This window comes from Sinohyriopsis cumingii, chromosome 5, assembly GCF_028554795.1.
Source record: "Sinohyriopsis cumingii isolate HCF-2022 chromosome 5, ASM2855479v2, whole genome shotgun sequence".
NCBI lineage: Eukaryota > Metazoa > Mollusca > Bivalvia > Unionida > Unionidae > Sinohyriopsis > Sinohyriopsis cumingii.
Window position 1 is genome coordinate 96462553 of NC_142965.1, and position 19345 is coordinate 96481897.

The following is a 19345-nucleotide window of genomic DNA, read 5'->3' on the forward strand; positions in this document are numbered from 1 at the left end:
GAAGGCATGTTCTAATATCAGTAATATATCACCTTTGTGGGACTCTATGTTCCCATTCCAAACTTATTTTTCTCTTTTCCAGTTATTATTGGAGGGATCAGAATTGAAAAGAACATTATCCCAGTCCGACTCCTTAGTCGCAGCCATCTTGTGGAATTCCATTGCTAGGATAAGAATTATCCATTCTTTTTTATTACATATTTTTTGGCTTTGTGTTAATTTTCCCTTCAGATCTTCTAAAGTTGCACGATGCTGGTAACATGGCATAGCAAAGGCCCATGGGTCATCCCACTTGCTTAGCATGTACTGGGTGTGCATGCACAGATGGATATCTGATTGTCACAGTCTGACTAAGTACGAGACTTCACAGAAAGTTTCTGTATGTACAGAGGTACAAAGACCTCTTCCTTTCCCAGGAGGGGTCCAGATCTCTTTGATGAAAGACTTCTGCCCCTTTGGGACAGGAACATCCTATGACCTATGTGGTTTGGAGCTCACCAAGGACCCAAGCCTCCCACTATCGGATGATCAATGCCCTGTCTAATTCACTGTCCCAGTGACAGATTAGCAGATCTCACTTTATTGGTGAGGGTTAGTCTATCAGCTCTTTGTCATTTGACCCATCTTGGGCTAGTCACCAGTCACAGGGTTTCAGACACCAGTCACCCAGTTTTTGATTATCATTGTGGGGATGGGGATTGGGTCAGTACAGTTCCTTTGTTACTGTTTAATACTGAGGGGATTGTAACCAAATGGATTTTTGGACAGAGTGAAAACGCAATGCAGTGTGAATGAATGGAAGTTTATGAAATGAAAAATAAATATTTATAACACATACGCAAGTAGACTCAAAAACCCACCCACTACTTATGATATAAGACTACCATACTGAAAATGTTATGAAAAGAAAACAGATTCACATATGGAAAAAAAAATGAGTATGATTTATACATTCACAATATATATAATGAAACGAGTATGATACATGGAATTATGAGATACAAAGAAATAAGCATGGTACATACAACCATATGTCCTTGTATGCCCTTAATCAAAGATTGGAATTCATATCACTATTCTTTGTCCTTCTCCAGAATCATACAACCATATGCCCCAGAGAAATGAGCATGGTTCATACAACCATATGTCCATGTGAACGTAACACAGTGTGTACTTCCCTTATTCATAGTTCCGAATTCATAACACTATTCTCTGTCCTTCTCCAGAATCCGCAATTCCTGTCCTACACATCCAGTCATATAGTAATAGATCCACTGTCAGGTGAATTTAGTTCAATTGCTACGCTGCCACACTGCAGGTCATGCCGTCACCATTCTGATTCTTCCAGCCCATCCATCCAGGTCATAATAAGAAATAAACTAAATGCAGAGAAGAAATCCATAAATACATGCTACCATATTATTTTACGCCAAAATAAAGGCCTCAGTGATGAATTATAACAGACCAATAATTTTCTACTGTTTTAAATCCGAAGAATGAAAAAGAAAGATGCTATATTGATGGTAGGTATTTAAAATATATATACACTTACAAATTTTATTTGTATAGTATTTATCACTTACCCCTTTGGCTGTAGTAAGTTGTAAGAGTATTGACACTCCTTGACAAGATCCAAGCAATCACTGTGTCATATAAGACAATATGTCTCCTATAAATGCAAAAAAAGGTGTACACAACCAGGGGTAAAATACCCATGTACATTGTGCTATATGGGTATCTCACCACAAGCGACATGCGATGAGATGCATGTATTGCCCAGTCACCATTAAAAAAATTATTAACTACTCTAGGTAACGCTGTATGCATCTAAGAAACCAATTACCCAAATTGTTCTAAGGCATTACCAAATTATTTTCTTGCCTTATTCCATGACAGATAAGAGTAGGCTTGTACTTGCCGGACTAGGAAGGAGGATTGAATCTGCATCCTTACCTCTTACCAGTTTAATTCCTACATAACGTGGGGACACCCCATTCTAGGAAGTAAGTCTTCCTACCACCCTATGGTGTCATGATGTCTGTTCTTTGGTTTCAAGGTAAGACAAATGTAACAGGCCATGAACCTGCTCTATCACCTCAGGCCATGGCCAGCAAAATGGAGGGGGCTGCCACACACCTCCTCGATGATCAACAAGGGATCAGAAATCCATTTACTTAGGAGGACTGCTAGTAGGGGTTGTCCCCTCATCCCTCCCATGAGCAACTTTGGGATGATGGCAATCTTATTTAAACATCACCTCTCTGGGGAGAGAGATTCTGTCTCACTTCAGGAAAAGTTTCAGGATGACAAAGTCATTTCCATCTTGGTTTGATTGAAAAGAGTTCTAGGAGGGTCCAGTGGCTATGGTTCCTACCCCACCTTTGGAATTCCCTGCTCCTTCCTACCTACCTGTCAGGCAAGGCAGTGGAGGACAAGGATTTGTGGACATTTGATTAGACAGTGAACAAGGGGTTTCGCTTTCTGGCACTGGGGTCAAGAACATTCTCTCCAGTCTAGAGAGACTTTTTGGGGTATTGTCTCATCCAGATCTTTTGTTGCTCCCACACTCTGTAATGGTCAGAGAACTCCACATAAGATTTCCTTAGGCAAGAGTTCAGCAGGCAGCTGAAAGGGTGGTCTGTCACCTCTTTTACGCATTGGCCACTGGTTTCTGAATCCTTTTGTAGAGGTTGTTCTTCATTCACTGGCTTGACCCCTTAAGCATTCCCACCCCTGGACTCTGTAGTTTCACACATAGGCATATTAGCTGGGGCCTACCTCCCATTTAAAACCTTAGAGATGTTGGAGCTTAAGTCCTGCACTCTTCTTATGATTACCTCACATCTGTAATCTCTGTTTAGTAGCCTCTACAATCTCACAAGCAGCCTTAGTTCAAAGCTTCCTCCTACCCAATAATCACTAGTCAAGGTGGTTAGAGAGGCCAATGGTTAAAAGCTTCAGATTCTGCCCCCCATCCCCAAGGAGGGACAGGGTTGCACCCTCTCTGCAGCATCTTTCTCTTCCCAGTTTATCAGTTTCTCACTGAAAGGGACCTTTCTTTCATGGGTTTAATTCTCACTGAATCACTCTTCTTTGGATGTGTTATGAGAGCCATGTTTTGTCAGTCTCACAATCTTCTTTTACTTTCTATTTTTGACACATCAGAGCAAAGGCATTTTTTCGTTGGGCCTTATGGTGATGGCACAGCATGTGTCCCAACCTTTTGCCAGCCTTCAGTAGTGAACACTGTCAGGGCAAGTGCAATCCATTTCTTTATCAGATTTATTGACCTTATCAGCCTTCCTCCTAACTGGTAAATTCTGCAATACAATAGTGGCAGGTAATGCATTACTGCTATTAAAATTTAGTTTTAGGAGTGATAAAATTAATTTTCATTATGTAGTGCTTCCTTGCTGCTATTGCAAAGATTCCCTCCTCCCATTCAAGTGTAAAGTCAAAAGAAGTAGGTATTGCATATGTTAGCTATGACTAAGTAGTCAGACTGCTATCATGTTCTTTTTTCAATTCTAGGCCTCCAATACTATTTAGAGGAGGAAATAGTTGGAGTGGTAGCAGGTAAGTATTACAAAAATTAGTTTACCAAAAAATCAACATCTTGGGCACAAATTATTTTTCTTTGTAAATGAGCTGTTTTGAATGCTAGATGCTCCAATCATTTGTAGGAAGAGATGTACCTACAGAGAGTGGCAGAGCTTGATCAGATCACAGAGATGCGTGATGCACAGCGTAAATACCATGAAGACCTCCGTAAACACCGACTGGACGAGTTCATGAAGGGATTCAGTGTTATTACAAACAAACTGAAGGAAATGTACCAGATGATTACACTAGGTGGGGATGCTGAACTGGAACTGGTTGACTCTTTGGATCCTTTCTCCGAGGGTATTGTCTTTAGGTGAGAAATCTAATTTTCTACCTTCTGCCTTTGTATTTGGCCTAAACAACAATGGTTGTCATTAGTGTATCATATTAGCAGATTTTGCTGCCACTGTACAAGACATCTTTGCAAATTATATAATCACCCTCAGTGATGGTGCTACTGTTGTACTTTGCAGATCCTGTAATCTACCTCATTGGTGTCCTCAAACATAATTGTACTATTGTTGTATTTTCAATTGCAATTCTGATTTGCACATATTCCTACAACATGAGAAATAATGACAAATAAAAAAGTGAAATTTATATTTCTGTTAATTTAGATAAGAAATTTCTGAATTAGAATAGGAATGATTATTCTCAATACAGTATCAATGTTTATCAGTGTTAATAAGTAATGTAATTATTTATGATTAGTGATAACTGTTAATAAGCAGTTTTTACATTAATATATTTGCCAATGCCTCCTTACCTGTCAGAAAAGCTGGAAACATTTTCAAAACAGAAGAGGAGCAGTCTGAAAAGAGGTTTCCTGAAATCATAATCATGCTTTAGGAATTAGATCAAGTCATACATATTTAAACTATTCAGTAATTTTGTCACAGATCATAATGTGTCTGAATTCAGTGGGAAAAATTAACAGCAAAATTAGATTAAAAAAGACAAAGCACATATACGATTCATTACCTTTCATGGTCTATGAATAGTGTGTGTACAAATTTCATACTGCTAAAATTTTCTCATGCGTTTCTGTGTACCTTTATCCACTGTAAATTCCCAATAATTGAACGCCTATTCGTTTGAATGACTACAGCAAGAATAATTAACAATCAGCACATGCTTTCAGCATGCATATAATGTTTACCTCAGATTTTGTGAATATTGAAAGAAACATATGAAAACTACTATACTAATCATTGTGCAAAGTCAATCTGGTTGCATGACTCCATAATTTTAAATTTCATTATTTCTTAAAAATCTGTCTTGTGGAGTCTGCTTCTATGCCATGAACTACTGGCTTTCTAGCAAAGTCAAGAATACTTCTGAGTTGGAGGATTTTGAGGCTGTCCACATCTTGAGTTTCCAGCAACCTCAAACTGGCTTCTAGGTGCTCTACTGCCTCTGACACTTGTGGTGGGGGAGTTGGGGTGCCATCACCATCATCATTGTCATTAGCGTCACTGGTTTCGGGCTCTGGTTGTGCATCTTCATTCTTCCCGCTGACATTTGCAACAATTTCGTCATCAGAGATGTGCTCATATATGGGGCAGATGTCATCTGCTGAATACCAGTTGAGGATATCATGATGACTGTGCTCATATTCTCTTAGTGCTTCTTTGGCTAAACATACGTCATCTTCAGTGAATCCTGTTCATCATCACTACCATAGTGTGTAGATGACGGAAAAGCTTGACGAAGACCCTTTGTCCAGGATCGTTCAATGCAACCTGCAGAGATAGCATCCCAGGCTTTCCCGCTGAGCTGACAGACTTCTTTCAAATTGAGTGATGCCAGTGATGTGTTGAAGGAGTTTTCGCAGCGATAGTTTTGCTTAAATACCAGTATGATGCCTTGGTGCAGTGGCTGGATTTCTGATGTAGTGTTCTTTTGAGATAAGAGACTTTAATTTTTTCTGCTGCAGGGTGAGCAGGGCAATTATCTGGCAGGAGGAGAGCTTTTTCCTCCTGCTTGAGTTTTTGCAAATGAGCCTGAATGGGTAGAACAAATGTTTTATGGAACCAGTCTTCAAAAATGGAGTTATTCATCCATGCATTCTTGCTGTTAGTGTATTCAAAGGGAAGGGCCTTCATATTAACATTGGGAAACTTCAGTTTTCCAATCATCAGAGGTTTGACTTTGTGGCTGCCAGACTTGTTGACACAAAACAAAAGAGAGACACGGTCCTTCCTTTTCTTTAAGCCTTCTTATTTGTGACTATCAGTCTTGTTTTCGAGGGTGTGACTGGGTAACATTTTAAAGCATAATCCAGTCTCATCGCAGTTATAAACTTGATTGGCTGTGTAGCAACCTTCCTCCAGCAACTTTTTAAGCTCAGTTGGGTAGGAATTGACAGTCTCTTTATCAGCTGAGTGGATTTCCCCAGACAAGAACTTGGCTGATAGCATGCCTTTTATTGAATTTGTCCAGCCATCCGTTATTTGCCATAAATTCGGATTCATCTACATTGATACGACGATCAAATTTCTCTGCTTGAGCTTTCAGAATTGACCAGAAATGGGAATTCCTTCTGAGCTAGCCTGGACAAACCATTAGTACAAGGCTGAATCTAGGCTTTCGTCATTAGCAAACTTTTATGCTGTAAACCAGTTTCTTCTAGAATGTAGTGTAGACTAGAGAGCTTTCTTCTGTTTTCTACCCTCACAGAAGTGACTTACTAATTCCTAGATTTCCGGCAAGATGATTTTGTTGTTTGACCTTCTTTAGTTGATCCAGGTCATACAATTTCACTTGGGCAGAGAACAACTTGAGTTTGTGAACTTGCTTTTCCATCACAGTAACATATTTTTATAAAAAATTAGGAGATTAATAACAAGTTCATAAGCAAACACCATACACATGTAAAACCTGAGAACCAGGTGCAGTGGGCCTGCAATGGTCATGAGTCACTTTTATAAAGTTTTTTAAGCTGAACTTATGTATAATTTCATACCCTTTCAATTTCCAGCTAATAAAGTGGACATTATTTACTGGTCAACTGTTTGCATCTAATAACACCGCCAAGCCCAGAAAACATGTTGGCAGCTTTCGTTTTTTTATGTTTATTAAATTGTTAGAATCTTTTATCAACCACTGCATTGTCTGCTGCTTGGTTGTATATGCAGTTAAAAAAGAAACACATGTTGACTACTGTTTGAGCAACAATTGTATACAGAAATAATTGAAGACAATCACAAAGATGACTTAATCGCTTTACTCACGGATCAGTAATAAGTAACATTTCCGATAATATTTATCTTGGCATAACACTTCAAGAACCTGGTGAAATTGTTATATTCAAATTCAAATGCAAACTCTTTCCCAAGATGATAATAAATGTTTTACACACTATTTCTTTATTTTAAAAAATCCTGTTTCGTGAAAAATACACATACATGTATTTAAAATTTCAGGGATCAGGCCACGATCATAATATATTTGAATTCATATGCGATGTCTCCCTGAAAATGATAATAAATTTATTATACACTATTTCATGTACTTTGAACAAAAAATATTTGTTCATGTGCAAATGAATATATGAAATTTTTTGAACCATTCCACAACTGCATTATATCCAAATTCAAAATATCCTGGGCGTATTATAGCAGGGTCGCACTGTATTATTATACCAAAGACTTTTAAAAATGGTACCAGCAGCTGCCTCGCTTGGCAGCAGCATTAAGAGACTGGTTAGTGCTAGGACTGGTCTGGATATAGTGACTGGGTGGGAAGTGATGCCCCAGTGCTAGACGTTACTATAAACTGTCACACTGCAAACATCGTAGCGATATGACTGAAACTTTTTTAAAGCTATGTCAAAAATCCAAAACACACACAACAAATACAACAAAGTATAAAGCATGCATTTATAAGATATTAATTGTCCATCTTGTTTAACTGATGCAAAATGAATTAAATATATTACCTGGTTACCTAATTTATGTACTGTAAATCATAACATTTAATAATATTTACCTAATTAACATTTTTGATGTACTTTGAAACAAAACATTTAATAACAATAACCTAACTACCTTATTTATCTCCTCTAAATCACAAAATTTAATGACACTTACCTAATTATTTTAATTATGTACTGTTAAGCACAGCATTTAATAACACATGCCTAATTAGCTCATGAATGTACTGTCAGTCTCAGAATTTTAGCAACCCAAAACTTTTATAAAATTTTGCAAGGAAACAAATTTATTCCAAAATGTCATGCCTGAAAAAATTTTAAGATGAAAAGGGTATAAAAAAAATAAATGCTAACAACTACCCTGACAGAAAGTTGTAGATGTATGTGGCTAGGGTTATGTGTTAATATACATCATTTTACAAATATAATGTTATATTTGGGACAGAAAATACTAGTGAGTGAGCAGAGATTTGTCTTGTGGATGTTGAAAGTGGTGGGGTATGTAATGTTACTCACGTCTGTCTAACTGTTCATCTGCTACATGATGCTTAGTATTTTGTAATGCAAGTTAGAATAATTTCGAGGATTATGGGAATTCAGCAAGAGTTGGCACCCATTTTCTTTCTATAATTTTTAAAGCCAGCATGCCTTTGTTGCCATAGTAAAGTGTTCATTTTGAATTAATTGAGCTCTTTTTATCGATATTACTGTTTTCCTTTGCAGTGTGCGTCCGCCTAAGAAATCGTGGAAGAACATCTCCAATCTATCGGGAGGTGAGAAAACCCTGAGCTCACTGGCTCTTGTGTTTGCCCTGCATCACTACAAGCCGACTCCATTGTATGTAATGGATGAGATTGATGCTGCCCTCGACTTTAAAAATGTTTCCATTGTGGCAAACTACATCAAGGTGAGAGACAACTGCATTTACTATAGCAGTTAGATAGATGTAGCCTTGTGGGATAATAATATATCAGCATAAACAGGTTCCAATTTGTATAGGTATAAATTTGTATCAGTATTTTAACCTGGACTGTTTGTGTTAGAATGGTTATAGTTCTATCTATGTCTGCACTGTGAAGGTGATTTTATAAGAAAGGTGGCCTTTCCAGAGGGGCACTCCATGCATGAAAAGGACATGTGTGAGTATGTAATAAGAGAGCAAATTGTAACTTCAAAGCCTTTAATATCTTCATTTAAAAGTAACATTAATTATTGAAAGGTTCATATATTAAGAGTGGACTTATTTCACGTGAACATACTTTATAAGTTCTTAATTCTTAAGAGTAAAATGTGGGTGAGGTGTTCTTGGCATGTGCTTTGAGAAACTGTTCAGATTGCTGTCATTTATATCTTTGTACAGACATTACATGGCATCTAGAATCATTCTCTTTCCATTTACTCCAATTTTCCCCTGCTTCAGAATAGTCTTCTTATCTGTTACACTATTGTTTATTTGAGTATTTCAACATCTAAAATTTTTGGTAAGAACTACTGAACTCTTCCCATTGTGACTGAGTCAAATAACTTCTACTTTTTCTTCAGATTTTCCATTTTCTGTGATGATATGTTAAAGTTTTTTGATGATTTATTCTTATGTTGCTAATTGTTATGCACTTTAATCATGCAGACGAAACTTTTTTTGAGTAGACAAAATGCTGCTCACAAGGGGTACACAAACTTGTTGGTGCGAAGAAAACAGGTTGTGTAGAGTACATGGCTGCTAGGGAAGGGAGAGTGTATAAGAGAGTCCAGTGTTCTTTCATTTGACAGAATGGCTGTTAGATCTTTACTGTGACTATGGGTGGTTTATGCCACTTGCCTTTAACAATCACTGGCATCTCACTTCTGTCAATGTCAGTTTGACCAACATGAGAATCTGAGATAGCTTACCAGTAACTTCCCATGAGTATATGGTTCTTCCCAGGGTTTACCTGGGTTCTTCTTCCACCAGATATACTGTCTACCATGTATAGCCTATTGTATTCTCAAAAATTTCATTAAACCAACAACAATGAGAAGACCTGTACCATTTTTTTTCTTGCCCGTTGATGGTATCACTTTTCTGCCAACACTGGCATCTACAAAAAGATTCTGTCTTAATTTGTTTCAAGAGTGGTCTAAAGCGCTCACTGTTAAGGATCACTGCCATCTCACCTCTGTGTGAGTTCGAGTCTCGGATTCAGCTAATGTGTTTATGTGAGAAAGCTTGCCAGTAGCTTCTCGTGGGTCAGTGGTTCTTTCCGGGGTTTTCCTGGGTTCTTCCTCCAACATCATACTGGCTGCCATATATAGCCTTCTTGTGCTGAAAAATGGCATTAAACCCTACAACAACAACAACAATTTGTTTGAAATCACATCTTCATCAGCTACTGTGTTCAACAGATACTTGGGTATAATATTTCTATGTGTCTAAAGATGTTTCTCAGTAGGGTCTCCCATCTTGCCGCTATCATAATTCATTCACAAGGCATACATGCCAATCGTGGAACCTTTGTACATTTATGGAGAATTTTATTTATATAGTTGTTTGATTACTTAATTCTCGTCAAAATCAAGAATCCTTCATCTTTCTTTTCAGTCCTATGTGAGGGGGCAAGTTATAATTCACTTTATTTAATCATATTTTCTTATGGTAGTAAAGTTTAATTCTACACATCCTCTTTAAATAGTTTGTTTACAATGAATAAACAGAATCATTAAAAATTGTGATATGCAGGACTCCTTACTCTAAAACGAACATCATCATGAATCCTGGTAGTAAAATTATATGAATTCAGAGATCTAGATTTTGTGGAATGATTATGAATTTTTTGAGAAAAGTCCACTATCTTAATTGTATTGGCAAATTTCTGGAAATAATTTTATTTTATAGGATAAAAGTTTGAGTTGATTTCAGAATGTACACAGGTAGGGACAAAAGTACTTCAGCACAAATAACACAGACACAGTGCACAATATAGTTTCTGAGGGAGGATTTTTTTTTGCATGTACCAAGAAACTAGTATGACTTATTAGGTGTGAAATGGAAACAATGATTAAGAGAAAATTCTTTGGGCTAGAAATGTTTAAAGAATTCCAGGTTCAACAAATGAAAATATGGGATAACAATTTACTATTTTTAGACTTTCTTTTTGTCTGACTATACAATCATATACAGGCTTATAAGATATGCAATGCGACTGTATGGGTTTGTTACTTTTAATGAATAGGTTATCTATTCTGGACAAGTGGTCTGATTACACAAACGTTTATGCTAGTATTCCTGATAAGCATGATCATGGGTTGTCATTTCGTTATGTCATTTTCTTCATTATTATGTAGTCTCACTATAAGGCAGTATACTCATGGCTGTCATAGATAACATTATAATGAGGATGTTTCTGTGTAATGTACTTCATTATAAGACAGTCTCACTACACGGTGGTATACTCCATGGCTCCCAGGGATAGCATTATAATGAGGGAGTACTGTACTTGTACAATACTATTTAAAAAATTTAAATTCATGTACCAGGGACCATCAGTCAAGATCAGAAGTCAAAAAGTCATTAGTACCTGTTAAATAATGTCCCACTTATCATATATTTTAATAGCCAGGTTCTCATGAGTACCTCAGTCAGACTTGTTCTTTTTCTTTTCCAGGAGAGAACCAGGAATGCACAGTTCATCATTATTTCTTTGAGGAACAACATGTTTGAATTAGCTGATAGACTTGTGGGCATCTATAAGACAGACTATTGTACAAAATCTGTCACCATCAACCCCAACAAGTTGAGTATACCTCTAAAGGATATAGAAAACACAATTCCAGTGTAACAGTGAGGACAGAAGAAAAAAAGACTAATGTCGCTAAAAATAATTTTCATGCAGACATAATCCAGCTCTAAAAGGGGTTTTCTTTAAGAGGATCAAACACCAATCTGATGATCACTTTTAGGTTCAGAACACTTGCATGTCTCCTGTGCATTGTTGGCCTAGGAAAGGTCTCATCTGCATTGTTGGCCTAGGAAATAAACCTTGTTATGCCCTCACCTTATCTCTGGAAGGAGCTGTAGTGTTAACCATGTCAGTCCGTCCTTTCCTGTCATCTCACATCCAGCAGGAATTTTATTTCCGATAATTAGCATTTGAAAGATTTGATTGACTGAAACTGAATTTTGCATGAGATATTCCATTCAGAAGACCTAGGTCTTGTTTAATACTTTTCCTTATTCTGACAAAATTTGAGTTATGACCCATGTTTGATTTGTCCTTCAACTGCATCCTAATGATTGGGGGCGTTTTGTATTGTCTGGACACCATTGCTTGTTGATGAATATAACTGAATATTTTGTGTCTGTGGAAAGTTTCCTCCAAAGTTGTACAAAGTTGAGACTTTGTTGTAATAGCACAATGTGTTGTTTTTAATACTGAGTCTACCTATATATAAAAAGTACCTAACTACAATCACCAGATCTGATGTACTATATTATGCTGAGAGCTGAATCATATATCAACTTTTATCTTCCATTGTAACTTAAGAATCAGAAGTTGGTGTGTTATTATATGGCACAGCATAGGTCTGAAATACTGTCAATGCTCATCATAACTCGAGTCCAGCTGCAAACTTCACAGACCCAGATCTGCCATGGAATAATTTGTTGGCAGATCTGAGTCACCTTATTTTGTTGGAAGTAATAAATAGAAGAAACAACATAGACCCTGATCTGCCAGTTCATTCTTAGATGGAAGTTTGTAGTCTTTTGTCAATAGTTGTTCTCAACTTATAAGCAAAATGAAAATGAAAGTTGTTGATGAACATGTAAGATGACCAATAACTGCAGCTTAGAAGTATGATTCTTGCATTCCCTGTCGGTCTCTCTCCCTCTCTCTCTCTCACACACACACACACTACTGCAATCACCACTACAATGTCATTATGCTGCACAAAATTGTTAGGGAGCCTCTACATTTTTTAAAGCTCATCGAAATTTGTTCATTGTTACCAGTTATATTAGAAGTAGCCAGATTCTCCTCTTTCATTTTCTTTGCAGGTTTGCATACTTTGATTTATCACCTTTTAATATCAATAAATAAATAAATAATGGGTAAATAAATATTTTAAATGTTATCATTTTCATGGTTCAGATCTTAAATTCAGTTGTCAACGTCAGTGTAAGAAGTGTACCATGACTGCCATGGCTAAGAATTTATTTATCTTGTGTAAAAAGTTATTCTCACCCAAATTTTAATAAGGCAAAATGAATGTTAATCTCACCTTTGTAAACATTGTGGGTCATAGGTATTACTTTTCTGCCAGCAGTGCTAGCACTGTCATCAACATTAAAGATTTTGCAAATCAGATAGTGAAATACTCAGTGCATGACTACAAGAGACACCTGGTTCCATGGAACATGTCTGAAAATGAATTTTACTTGGTATTTTATTCTTAGAATCTAGTAAGTCACTGAAACCTTTTTATGTTTTTAGATAATATTTGTAAGTTATATATTGAAGTAGATTTTTAGCCCTTATAAGTGATATTTGTGTTCTTACATGACTGCTTAGAGATCTGCTATGCCAGTAAGAGAGAAAATTGTTTGTGCATACATAATAAACTCATATTTATCTCAGATATTCTATCTCAATAAAAGTACAAGAAATAAAGAAGTGTCTTTTCTCTGTTTTATTCATTCACTAATATAAGCCCATGTCAGGCTTGGGGAAGAAGAGTAGGCCTGGTGTGCCCCCTTGCATATCTTAAAGAGGCAGCTAATGGAGGCAACATTTTACCCTGTGAAATGTTACATGATTGTGTTCTGGGTGGGTGGGTTTTGGGTAATTTTGATTGAGTGCAGTTTATATGACTCTGTATTTGAAGTATTTACCTTTGCTGCCTTTGTGTTTATTTTGTGTCATCCTGTAGATTGACACATACATTAGAGGGAAGCAACTCTTACTAATTACTAACTCGTAGCCATGCCCTCCTGAATACCAGATATACCAGGGGTAATGAAGGGTTGATAAAGCAAGTAAAGCTGCCTTGCAGTGACCAGTTTCCAGATGGTAGAACTATAAACTGACTTAAAACATTATAATCAGCACATTCTATATACTTGGCGAATCAAAGCACCAAACAAATTTTATAAGTATCAAACCCATTACTGGAGATTGGCAACCCTTGTACTGAACAAATTGCAGATATAAAGTACTAGTGTATTAGTTACATAGGACACGCCTGACCCATTACCTCCTGAATGATGAACCTCAACCAGAGTACATACCATGACAGTGGAAAAACCTTGTCTTCTTGACTTCCACCCTCTGCGGCAAAGGTTCTTTAATGTTAATTTGATGTGGGAACTTTATGATGATGAAACATCCAAGAATATCTAAGAAATTTTGAAGAAATGCAGTTTTAATTTTTTTTATGACAATAGGTCATTTTTATTTTATATTCCTTTTAAAGAATTTTGACATCTTGACCTTTGTTAATGTACTGCATTTTTTTGGAAGGCTTTATCTTCCAAGATGTATGCAAATCTTCATTTTTACATTTTTAGAAGTTTACTTTTGATTGGTACCATATTCATATTTGTGTTATTGTGCTGAGTTGCTGTTAAATGATAATACGTACATGCATACCTAATTAGCCACATGACCTACAGAATCCATTAAAACTTGTACAGTGTTTCCAGCTATCCAGGTTCAGTATTTATGTTTTTACTCAATGTCAACATTGTTACACATTGAGTTTACTTGTTTGAATTTTTTTCAATAACTTTTTAATATTTTAGCAGGACGTAAGTTGAGCTTTGACAGTAATTTGTGATTGCTGGCTGTGTTTACATGTGTTTCTAGAATTTATAGTAGACACTCCAATATTTGTTTTATAAGTGTTACTCATTAGCCCGTTTTGCCCATCTTCTCATATATGTTTTCATTTTGGTCTTTATTTTCTTGTCTTTTCAAATGCAATTATGTCCATATGCAAGAAGTCTAAGAGGTTCATGGTTACTAAAAATGTTTGAGTATCACGCATACATCTGTTGGTCCATGTTAGGTTTGCAGCATTGGCCAAGGTCTAGCTGAGCATTTTGGAAAATCTCAAGGGCTGATTGAAGAAAACATGTTACAAGTCTTTTGATGCAGATGTGCTCAATATCTACCCAAAATAGGAATCAGTGGTATTGTAGGTGACCTTATGATGGCATGAAGGTACCCTCCCCCTTGTAATGATGATGGCTACAGTCACTTCATTTCACATGAAAATTGCTCCCATGCACCCAACCCAGATGCACAGACTTATACAGCAAGCAACTTCCGAATTTTCTTCAGCTCTGTCATCACACCTGTCTATGCAAAGTTGAGAATACGAGGGACAAATTTCTCTATTGTCATTCCACTTATTGTTAGTCTCCCAGTATGCCAGTGATTGGACTTAATGGCAGCATGAATTGGCTCATGATGCAACAATCTGATCTCACTTGCTACTATAGTTTTGACAACTTGTACCAACTTTATATCATCCCTGGTGGCGACCCCTTCCATGCAGTCGTCTGAGTGACTAGTCTGAGTGTTCCGATCAGAGATAAGTAGTCGAACTTTCATACTACTTTCCAGTATGTGCTGTTCAGCTATGTTTTTTTTTTACCATCTTGTCCATGGAGCTGACCATCCTGACATGGCATATACCACAAGCCTTTCTCAACACACAAAACTGTACTAGTCGCACACTTCCTGTCAGCTGTGCACATGGCACAAGATGGCTGGCTCAACCTAAACATCCACCAGATTTGTCTGGGTACTTTGCTTCAACCTAGACCTGCCAGCTATGACTTTAATGATATACCCTGTAGGTAGGTTTCATGCTGTGCACTTAGCAGACATGGCATTGTTAATGACGGACATGATGATGATAAGCCATCCAACATAGGTCAATTCCTTGATTTTTCACTGCACTTTCTTCCATCCCCAACCTGTAGTGACCAGGGCTTAAAAAGGTCAGACCTCTTTGGATGCTGATAAGGGAGACAAACACCCGTCATTGAGTCTTCTTCCAGTGGCAGAAGATTTACATGGATTTTTTCTCTCTCCATTCTTTGCCGATGCAATGAGCACATGCATTACTACATTAATAAAAAAAATGTTACAAAATTTTACAATATGTTTAGAACAGCGAATCTTAAGAAATATAGCTGTGCATTTTGTTGAATTAATGACCTTTTGTATGAAGTTATTTTTGTTAGCATAATTTTTTGTACAGATGGATACAATGAACATTGTTGGAATTGGGTACTGTAGAAATACTATCCCAAAGCATATCAGATAGACTTCAGAGCATAACATTTTTAAACGTAAGATTTTAATGTATGTGAGTTTACCTAAAGAGATATGGTCCTTTATTGTGATTCTATCAGAATTCAGATATGAATTGTGTGGCTTTGGCATGCTTGTGATCTTGTTTGGAAAAACATTGACCCCAAAGTTAGACTGTTACTTAATTTCACTTGGCAATTAACATTAATCTATACCCGATTTTATGACGATACATAATGATCAGATCTTTTCTTAAAATGTTATATAGTTTATCATAGAGTGTAACAGGTATATAATATTGATCATACAGTATGGTGACTGAATATCAAATAGAAACAAAAGTTAATACATGAAACTTAGTTTGTTGTTTGTAATAGATTTTTATGAATTTTTTATGTCACCTCACGGATACATAAATCTACACTTCAGTCTTGGCATATTTGTATTAAGATCTGTTCATCCTGATAAGGAGAGAGAAAGGAAGGGAGGAAGAGAGTAGGAACAGAAGAATAAAAATGAAATAGACCTAAATATAGAAATATAAGATTTCATAACATGAATAAGGGCAGATTTTTTTTCTGACTGGAAAAAACTCTAAAATTGATACTTCTGTTGTGATTTGTTTTATCGAATACTTTCACTAAACACATTAGCGTTTGGAAACTAAGCTCTGCTACCTCCGAATCAGAAACTCCCAAAAAGATGAAAATCGTCTTTCCTGGCTAAATTATTCTGATCATGGATGGTAACTGATACATATTACTTCCCCTCGCTGCTGCTAGGTGCCACTATATTTACGTTTTCGCAACAATACTATCAACATATTGCTGAAAATGCATCCCACAAATCCTGTTAATTTCTGCATGGTATTCAACCATCTATATAGAAAGTTGGCACTCTACCGCGTAGTAATGATCCTAATGCAGCTAATATTCGTAATTTTTAAAACAAATTGTCAGTATTTATTCGAATTTTGTCGCAGTCAGGTACTCGGTAACTTCGGGGTTTGTTTTTTTTTTTGACCTTTCGTTTCGGCACAGCATAACTGATGCAAGTTAATCATGTTTCGCGCTCGCTGCATGTTTTCATTTGTTTATTTAGTAACGAGTGTTGTTTTATGGCCTGTTAACATGTTTGAGTTGTTAATCTATTAATGTTCGTTGTTCTTATCATCGCCGTTAAACGATGACTACGAAATGTACCGAATGGAAAGAAATTGGAAGCCACCGAAGACATGCGAGATACGTACCTCGTTTGCGCCCAGATGCAGATCATCTAAAACATAGTGTCGGCGCATTTTGTGCAGAGGATGCCTGGTCCACAGTCTGATGGAAGAGCGTTAAATAGCCCATTTCATACCGAATTTAACCGAGTTGCTCCGTAATTATCCGAATAACCTCCCGAGTTACTTTATACTCCAGCCAATCAAACGCTGGTGGGCACATGTATATAACAAAATGACGTCCATTGTTGTTTAGAAATGTTTCAGAAATAAAATTAATTAAATGATTGAAATTTATATGTAAATTATCTACAGTCTTTCAAAAACAAATCTGATAAACTCATATGAAACGCATTTTATTATAGTGACGTTTCAGATGCACAGAAATAGTTTGAACAACTTGCTCTTTGATTGTCAGGATTAAATTTACTTCGACACCGTTTCCTAACGTACATGTACATGTCCAGACGTAAACAGATCAAAGCTACTCTCTCGTATGGGTTTAAAATCCGCCCTAGTTTCCAGAAAATAAGACAGGATGGTTCCAATATTACATATGGTCAATATCTGCGGCAGCATCGCTGTTGAATATGCATTTTTCAACTCGATAAACGATGTTGAAGTAGTTACAGAACTTGATGCTGATGCTGAAGCGTTAGCCATATTTTGCCCACCACCTATTACGGTCAGCTGACCACCCGCCACGTGATCAAAATTTCGAGCAAATTACGAAGTTCACCGAAGTCTTCATGAAATGGGCTATACAGAGAAAAACGTGCCAGATTTTGCACCGAAAGTCTCATATGCTGAACATCCATTTCTACAAAAGAAACAATTGTAAGCTTATTGGCGGACGCCAGCACTCTCCAAAAAGAACAGACCTACGATATCGTCTGCAACAATTATTAAAACCTAATTAAAGAAGCAACGAGTAGCAAGTTTGCCTTTCTCGCTGTATAGTCTTCGGGGCTAAAAGTCCAAACGCATGGGGCTTTTACCGATCGATGCCGTCCAGCTGCTGACCATCCATTGCAACTGTAAAGATATTACCTAGTGCCCATTGACGGTGTATCGGACACAACGGCAACCCCTCGCATACAGGCCTACTGGGGAGTGAAATGGGGAACTTACTGATAGATCCGTTCGTTGTACCACGCTTTCGGCACGGCAGGTGCCCGAGTCGACCAAGCCATCGTCCACGGGATCGAAACCCTTTCTGACTACTGAACCAGCCATCCTTAACGGCGTACTGATTGGAGTGGTACCGTGATACACACAGGGATGACAGTAACGACTCCTCCATGTTCCCGGGAGTGTTTTACACGGACATATAAGTAGAGTATGACAAGAATAACACATACAGTGAGTGTGAGGATAAACTTAAAATTAAGCTACTCGGTTTCGACAATGGGGAGAACCGATTTTAGTTTTAAGGCTGCGGTGAAAGAAATATATTAGGCATTGCCCATCTGAATGTCCTCCACCCCCTGCAGCCTAAAAGGTCAAAGCGTCAGTAGACTTAGACGAAGTTGAGAGCATCCCTCCTTTCGTCTTCAAACATTAAACAAATTGCCGAATGTCAGGCCAAAAAGATATTCGAAGGCTTTCTGCTCAGAGTCGGTTATCAGTAACGTTTCTCCTTCGAATACGTTGCCCAGTCACGTTACGATAGGAATATTAGCCCAATACCTCGCAAATCCAGTCATACTAAGAGACAAAAAGCGTTTCATCCTGTCTATTATACAAAAGGTAGCGACTATTGCCTGTTAACTCCCCTTAATACCACCAGGTGTTGCCAGTTTTTAGCTTCGGTGCTGTGCATAGCACACGCAGTGCAATAGCCTCCTACAATCCAGACTTTTTATATTCCTATGGTCCCATCCAAAGTTTATTTTGGATTTATGGTGCGGTTTTATCGATCTACTGCAGGTTGTATGCTTTATTTTACATCATCTGCCCAAGTTTGAGTGATCTGTAACTTGTTGGGACTTTCTCTTGTAAGACCACCTTCCCACCACGCTAACGATAAGCTTTTGCAAGGTCATTACGAGTAAGCGTACCTTTAACTTGATTCGCTTACTCCGTCTGCCACGGAATTCTTATTAGCGAAATTCTGAAGTGCTGCATGATAATTATGCTTAGTTTATTCAACTTTCACGCTGTTTTGATAGTATTATAGTTTAATTAATAACTAAGCATTATGTGTAAGTTTATATAGGGCCATACGTTTCTGTTACGACACTTTCACTGATCTGTTAGTTACGACAGCGTTTTAGCGACCTAGTAATT

At 37.2% G+C, this 19345-nt stretch overlaps 1 protein-coding gene and 1 long non-coding RNA gene across 2 annotated transcripts in view; one reads left to right on the plus strand and one right to left on the minus strand.

Annotated features, from left to right (window-relative positions):
* The window catches only part of LOC149799820 (structural maintenance of chromosomes protein 4-like), an 89263-nt gene extending 76069 nt beyond the window's left edge, over positions 1 to 13194 (plus strand). Inside the window, exons 24-26 of the mRNA XM_089959238.1 lie at positions 3684 to 3916; positions 8261 to 8444; positions 11179 to 13194. Coding sequence (XP_089815364.1) covers positions 3684 to 3916; positions 8261 to 8444; positions 11179 to 11352 — 591 coding nt within the window. The 3' untranslated portion in view covers positions 11353 to 13194. The remainder of the gene's footprint in view (positions 1 to 3683; positions 3917 to 8260; positions 8445 to 11178) is intronic.
* LOC149799821 (uncharacterized) lies at positions 789 to 17222 on the minus strand. The gene is made up of 3 exons (XR_016421239.1): positions 17084 to 17222; positions 4370 to 4429; positions 789 to 1379 (listed from the first exon to the last, which is right to left on the minus strand). It is a non-coding gene; the product is annotated as an uncharacterized LOC149799821 (long non-coding RNA).
* Positions 17223 to 19345: the final 2123 nt, after the last annotated feature.